Source organism: Lithobates pipiens, unplaced genomic scaffold, assembly GCF_037356315.1.
Source record: "Lithobates pipiens isolate NorthernLeopardFrog02 unplaced genomic scaffold, aLitPip1_a1.2 Scaffold_28, whole genome shotgun sequence".
In the NCBI taxonomy this organism is placed as follows: domain Eukaryota; kingdom Metazoa; phylum Chordata; class Amphibia; order Anura; family Ranidae; genus Lithobates; species Lithobates pipiens.
This window is the reverse complement of record NW_027507789.1, coordinates 21,481,734-21,489,233: the sequence shown is the minus strand read 5'-3', so window position 1 is coordinate 21,489,233 and position 7,500 is coordinate 21,481,734. Positions and strand designations below refer to the sequence as shown.

At 43.3% G+C, this 7,500-nt stretch overlaps 1 protein-coding gene across 2 annotated transcripts in view; it reads right to left on the bottom strand.

Moving 5' to 3' along the window:
• Positions 1 to 7,500, bottom strand: part of UTP18 (UTP18 small subunit processome component) — a 39,143-nt gene that overhangs the window by 5,555 nt on the left and 26,088 nt on the right. For both annotated transcript variants that reach the window (XM_077458899.1, XM_077458898.1), the window contains exons 11-14: positions 7,418 to 7,500; positions 4,928 to 5,102; positions 2,722 to 2,867; positions 605 to 647 (exon numbers count right to left, since the gene is read on the bottom strand). The exon at positions 7,418 to 7,500 is cut by the window's right edge and continues 41 nt beyond it. In XM_077458899.1, the coding sequence (XP_077315025.1) occupies positions 623 to 647; positions 2,722 to 2,867; positions 4,928 to 5,102; positions 7,418 to 7,500 (429 nt within the window). In that variant the 3' untranslated portion in view covers positions 605 to 622. The remainder of the gene's footprint in view (positions 1 to 604; positions 648 to 2,721; positions 2,868 to 4,927; positions 5,103 to 7,417) is intronic.

Sequence of the window (7,500 nt, the reverse complement as noted above, 5' to 3'; positions counted from 1 at the left end):
AAAAAAAAATGTATAAACCATTTATCATTTTCCTTACACATCACAATTATGTGCCACTTTGTGTTGGTCCATCACATAAAATCCCAATAACATACATATACGGTTTTGGTTGTAACATGACAAACTGTGGAAAATTTCAAGGGGTATGAATACTTTTTCAAGGCACTGTACTACAAGCAGATCCTCTCCTCAATGAGCTTGGCTTCCCCGTAGCATCCTGTAGCACAGTGGTCATCAACCCTGTCCTCAGGGCCCACTAACAGGCCAGGTGTGCAAGATAACTGAAATACATGACAGGTGATATCATTTGCTGCTCAGTGATTGCAGTATTCTAGTCTGCATCTCCCCAAGGTAATACATAAAGCCTGGCCTGTTAGTGGGCCCCAAGGGCAGGGTTGATGACCACTGCTGTAGCGTACTGGGACATCCTTATACAGGCCAAGACACGGGGCAGGGCTGGGAAATTGGGTGCAGAGATGCTGCCACTTCAAACTTCTAGAAACATAAGAGATCTGTGGAATATTTAAAACCTGCAGCACTTTATTATTTTGGGGTAGGCTACCTCTTTAAGATTCATGAAATTTACATCTGTACAGCAACTTACCAATTTGTCTTTCTGTTGTTAGAAATCGGAGTAATGCTTTAATCTAGGCAAAGATAAAAATGTTACAGTCAATGACATTGAGTCAGTAGGACAAAAAAAAAAAAAAAATAGAATAAAAACAATAATAATCTTAATAAATAAAAAATATATATTACATAATAAAATATAATGATAATAAAACATATAATAAAATGTATTAGTAAATAATAAACTGCTACTATATTAAAATGCTTCTACTTTATTGGCAACAACCAATAAAATTACAGCTGTCATTTTTTTAATCTGAACAAGAACTTGGACAGTCAGAATCGTGTTGCTTTAGGACAGTGGTTCTCAACCCCGTCCTCAAGTACCCCCAACAGGCCATGTTTGCAGGTTTTCCTTTTGCTTGCACAGGTGCTTTAACCACCTGCCGACCGCCGCACACATATATATACGTCGGCAGAATGGGACAGGCATGCAAATGAGCATATAGGTACATCCCTTTAAATTTGCCGCCTTTCGGGCTCACCCGATGCACGCTGCAGGAGCATGCCCACGGGTCCCGGGTACACGATGTTCGCTGGCAGCCTGTGATTGCAGTGTGGAGAGGTTGAATGGGGAGATGCCTATGTAAAGAGGCATTTCCCCGTTCTGCCTTGTATCACGACAGGGATCTACTGCTCCCTGTCATCGGGAGCAGTGATTGCTGTCATGTCCTAGGTAGCCCATCCTCCCCACAGTTAGAATCACTCCCTAGGACACACTTAACTCCTAGTGTTGAACCCCTTCCCTGCCAGTGTCATTTACATAGTAATCAGTGCATTTTTAAAGGATAAATGTATAAATGACAATGGCTCCAAAATAGTGTCAAAAGTGTCCAATGTGTCTGCCATAATGTCACAGTCAAGATAAAAATCGCAGATTGCCACCATTACTAATAAAAAAAAAAAAGAAAATTAGTAATAAAAATGCCATAAAAGTATCCCCTATTTTGTAGACACTATAACTTTTGCGCAAACCAATTGCAATTTTTTTTTTTTTTACCAAAAATATGAAGAATACATATAGGCCTAAATTGATGAAAAAAAATATAGTTTTTATTATATATTTTTGGGGGATATTTATTATAGCAAAAAGTAAAAAATATTGCGTTTTTTTTTCAAAATTGTCGCTCTTTTTGTTTATAGCGCAAAAAATTAAAACCGCAGAGGTGATCAAATACCACCAGAAGAGAACTCTATTTGCGGGGGGGGGTTAGGACGTCAATTTTGTTTGGGTACAATGTCGCACGACCGCGCAATTGTCAGTTAAAGCGACGCAGTGCCGAATCACAAAAACTGCTCTGGTCAGGAAGGGGGTAAAATCTTGCTGGGCTGAAGCGGTTAAAATGCTTCTACTTTATTGGTAACAACCAATGAAATTACAGCTGTCATTTTTTTTTTTTTTAATCTGAACAAGAACTTGGACAGTCAGAATCTGGTTGCTTTAGGCCAGTGGTTCTCAACCCCGTCCATAAGTACCCCCACAACAGGCCATGTTTGCAGGTTTTCCTTTTGCTTGCACAGGTACTTTAAATCAAAGTCAATGGCTTGGTATTTTGGACAGCTATTTTATCTTACGCCCCTTTCACAGGAGCGGACAGTATGTCCGTATTTCATTCATCCGTTTTCGGATGAAATACATGGATCCCTATGGGATAGCGGGTGTCTGTGGATGAACATCCGCTGACACCCGATATCATCCGATATGGTCCGATTCTGCAGACGGAGAAAAATCCTATTTTTCTATCCGTCTGCAGAGCGGATTGGATGACCACGGACAGATGGTCCGTGTTCATCCGATCCCCCATAGAGAGCGGAGATCTGACAGGCCGGTCCCTGCAGTGTGCAGGGACAGCCCTGTCATCCGCCGGCTCAGCGGGGATCAACGGAGCGATTCCCTGTTGAGCAAGCGGATGTTCACGGGGCGGATCCTCACGGATGTGAAAGGGGCCTTACAAAAATTCACAAAACATGGCCTGTTTTGGGTACTTGAGGACAGGCTTGAGAACCACTGCTTTAGGCCAAAGACACTTTACTCCAGTTCCTATACAGAAAATCCAGTGTGGCTCCCAGTATCCCACCAAGGACACTTACCTGTATAGTAAAGCTTCACCTCTGTTGTTTGCGATGGAGAAGAAGCCACTGTGTGGGGAGAAATCCATTGCACGGGCCAGGTGAATTCTTTTGCTCTTGCCTTGTACCGGAAAGTTTGAAAAGACTGTAAAGGAGGGAATGTGAACCTGGCAGGAAAACAACAAAACAGATCAGTTACCACCGTCAGGTAACACTACAAGTTCCACATGTGAAGCGAAAAGCCCCACTTCCTTCTACTCCACAGAAACCGCGTCACAGATTGTCCAAAGAGCAGGCAAGACTCTTTGCATGAAAAGCTGCACCAGAGCTCTGAAGCACTCTTCATAGCATGGGGCAAGGCCTATCTGACATATCAATGCACGAAAAGATCACACTACCACATTTAGGTAAACGCTAGTGGGCAAAAACAGCCCTTGCATGGGTGTCCGCTGTATTACTCGCATGTGAACAATGATTTGGCCGTCACCAGATCACATGCCCCTATTGGAAGAGCCTCTGGCTCCAGTGACTACTGTAAAAAGGTAGGGATGTACTCATTTCTTTCTACCCTGGTGTCAGTGGTCATCAGGACAAATAGAGAGGGTGCGTATCCCCAGTGGAGACACAGCAGTAAGAAACTGATGGAAATTTAAAGTGATTATAAAGTGTAAACAAAAAAAAAAAAAAAAAAAGTCTATACTTAGCGGCTCGATCCTCCTCTTGCCGATTCTCCTGGCTCCTCCTCTCTTGCTGGTGCCCCCAATAGAAAGCAGATTCCCATGGGGGCACCTGTGCGGGCTGCTTTGGAGACCCGCTGCTGCATCCATTGACACAGAGGGACTCAGCCGCCACCCCCACCCCCGTCACTGGAGTTGATCAACAGGAGTGGGAGCCAATGGCTCCTGCTGCTACTAATCGGCCAAAAGGGAGGATGGACAAAGCCAGGAAAGCCGGGGGTCTCATGCACAGTGCTGGATCGCAATGGGGCTCAGGTAAGTATAAGGGGGGTTAGGGGGGAGTCTGACACAGAAGCGATTTTTTTTACCCTAAAAAAACCTGAGGATTTAGAACCACTTTAAAGTGTCCATATACCTAAGTCAAGTGACGGGCCTCAGGTGATACAGCGATGGAAATAAAATAAAAAAAAAACTCCTACGCAAGTTGCATCTGTTTATCTGCAGTCTCCTCTTCTCTACATCCATTCAATGCGCAGAATTTTTAAAGCTTGTGTGAAAGTTCAGAAAAAAAAAAAAAAATGGGTGGTGATCTGAAGTTACACTCTGCAGAGCTCAGTGAGGAGAGTTGATTGCAGGAAAGAGACCCCCCAACCCAACCCCCCCCACACACATACACACACACACACACAGCTGAGGCTTTAAGTCGCTGGAGTTCCCTCTCCTGTCACCATTTTTCTCTTGGTGCCAGGAAAACTTGTCAGAATGGACACAAGCTGATAGCAGAAGAACAACGCAGCAGACAGAAATGCCACTTCATGCTCTGGATTGAGACAAGTGCAAACTATAAAGCATGGGTGCTCAATCTGTGGCCCTCAAGCTGTTGCAGAACTACAAGTCCCATCATGCCTCAGCCTTTGGGAGTCATGCTTGTAACTGTCAGCCTCGCAATGCCTCATGGTTCTGCATCAGCTGGAGGGCCACACGTTGGGCACCCATGCTATAGAGCATGGGTATGCAATTAGCAGACCTCCAGCTGTTGCAAAACTACAAGTCCCATCATGCCTCTGCCTCTGGGTATCATGCTTGTGGCTGTCAGAGTCTTGCTATGCCTCATGGGACTTGAAGTTCTGCAACAGCTGGAGGTCCACTAATTGCATATCCCTGCTATAAAGCATGGGTATGCAATTAGCAGACCTCCAGCTGTTGCGAAACTACAAGTCCCATCATGCATCTGGATGTCATGCTTGTGGCTGTCATTCTTGCAGAACTACAAGTCCCATGAGGCATAGCAAGACTGACGGCAACAAGCATGACACCCAGAGGCAGAGGCATGATGGGACTTGTAGTTTTGCAACAGCTGGAGGTCTGCTAATGGCATATCCCTGCTATAGAGGAATATGCTTTGCTCATATTTCTTATCTGAGGTTTACAACCACTTTTACCTTTCCACATTGCATAAAAAAAATAAAAAAAATAAATAAACACAAAACATATTTTGTCTCTCAGTCCACTTGATAAGTGTCAGAACAGAGAAAAAAAATCTCCCTTACTAATTTGACAGCGTCGTCCATCGTGTGAGACGCCACGGCTAAGATTTCCGTTTGTGGGTTGAACACTTGCGAAGAGGTGGTTGTCACGAGATTCATGATGGATTTTAGCGGTTTTGGGTTTGTGTTTTGCAGACAGTCATCGAAGTTGTAGACATTCACCACCCCGGAGCTGGAGCTGAAAAATAAACCTCGAGTCAGACAATGCCTGTGCACTACAGGGTATAAAGAGGAAGATGTTCAAAACAAAATCAGAATGGTCAAAGAGACAGAGGGGGTTATTTCCGAAAGGCAAATCCACTTTGCACTGAAAGTGCACCTGGAAGTGCAGTCGCTGTAAATCTGAGGGGGTAGATCTGAAATGAGGGGAAGCTCTGCTGATTTTTATCATCCAATCATGTGCAAGGACCAATAGATTTTTTGCACTTCAGCCCCAGAAGATTTTACCCACTTCCTGACTAGAAAACTTCTTGCGATTCGGCACTGCGTCGCTTTAACTGACAATTGCGCGGTTGTGCAACATTGCACCCAAATAAAACTGACGTCCTTTTTTTTCCCCACATATAGAGCTTTCATTTTGTGGTATTTGATCACCTCTGCGTTTTTTTTGTTTTTTTTTGCACTATAAACAAAAAAAGAGCAACAATTTTGAAAAATAAGCAACTTTTTGCTAAAATAAATATCTCCCCCAAAAAAAAAAAAAGATAAAAAATAAAAAAAAATTCTGTTTATGCCGATATGTATTCTTATACATTTTTTTTTTTTTTTAACCAAAAATAAGAAGAAAAATCGCATTAAGCGTATATTGATTGGTTTGTGCAAAAGTTAGTGTCTACAAAATAGGCCAGGGATATGCAATTAGCGGACCTCCAGCTGTTGCAGAACTACAAGTCCAATGAGGCATAGCAAGACTCTGACAGCCACAAGCATGACACCCAGAGGCAGAGGCATGATGGGACATGTAGTTTTGCAACAGCTGGAGGTCCGCTAATTGCATATCCCTGAAATAGGGGATAGATTTATGGCATTTTTATTATATTTTTTTTTTTTTTTTTAGCAATAGTGGCGATCTGCGATTTTTATCGTGACTGCGACATTATAGCGGACACATCGGACACTTTTGACACTATTTTGGGACCATTGTCATTTATACAGCAATCAGTACTATAAAAATGCAGGGATTACTGTGTGAATGACACTGGCAGGGAAGGGGTTAAACACTAGGGGACAATGAAGGGGTTAAGTGTGTCCTAGGGAGCGATTCTAATTGTGAGGGCAATGGGCTTCCACAGACATGACAGGGAGCAGTGATCTCATGTCACAAGGCAGAACGGGGACATGCCTTATTTACATAGGCAGCTCTGTGACACGATCGCCAGGAGACCGGCGGACATAGAGTCCGTGGGTCCCACGGGCATAGCCCTGCCAATTAAAGGGGACGTACAGGTATGCCCATTTGCCCACCGCTGCCATTGTTCTGATGTAGATTGGCAAGTGGTTAAAGCGGAGTTCCAGACGACTTTTTTTTTTTTTAAGTCAGCAGCTACAAGTACTACTTTTAATAAGAACACTTACCTGTCCAGGGAGCCTGAGATGTCAGCCCTTGAGCTGCCCAACGGCGTGCAGAGCTTTGTGAATGGCCAGCTCGTCTTCTGGGACACACACACACAGATCCCAGAAGACAGCGGGGGTGAAGGAGGAGGGCGCGCCGCAGAAGAGGACATGATTTCCTGCACAGCGACCGAGATAGAACGGAAGTACATTTAGTACTTCAAAAAAAAGGTAGGAAAAATAAAAAAATAAAAAATAAATAGGTCTCCAATAATGAGGGGTGGTCTTTTCATTTAAAAATGGGTGGAACCCCACTTTAAACAGATAACACAATTTGTATTTTCATGGTATATTACAGACAAGGGAGCAAATAAGAGAAGTTCATTATTAACCCTTCAGACTCAGCTGATCACAGATCGGGGTAAAGGGCCAATCCTTTCCTCACGCTCACAGCCGACAGAGAGCCGACATCCACCTTGTGTTAAAGGGACATCCACACTGATAATCAGGGCATCAGCAAAGGAGAAAAATTACTTGTTTGCAATTTTCTAACAAACTATGAAAAAATGTTTTTTTGTTTTGTTTTGTTTTTTGTTAAAATTGTTGTTCTTTTTTCGTTTGTTTAGCAAAATGTAAAAAAAACAAAAAAAACAACAACAAAAAACCAATGGTGATCAAATACCACCAAAAGAAAGCTTTATGTGTGTGAAAAAAAATTTTAGTTTGGGTACAGCGTCGCATGACTGCGCAATTGCCATTTAAACCGTGACAGCGCTGAAAGCTGAAAATTGGCCCTGGGCAGGAAGGGGGTGAAAGTGCCCAGTAGGCAAGTGGTTAAGGTGTGCATACAGACTGAAAGTTTTTGTGCCCAGCATTCAGCTTTAATTGGCATGGGGAGGGGGACGGAGCTTCTATTAATGACCATCACTGTGTCATGCTTACCCACAAGATACAAAGTGACCATTCCTTGACAGTGCTAAAGACGTCTCACATAAGCTGCCATCGTCTTGAAACCGGTTAAGGCA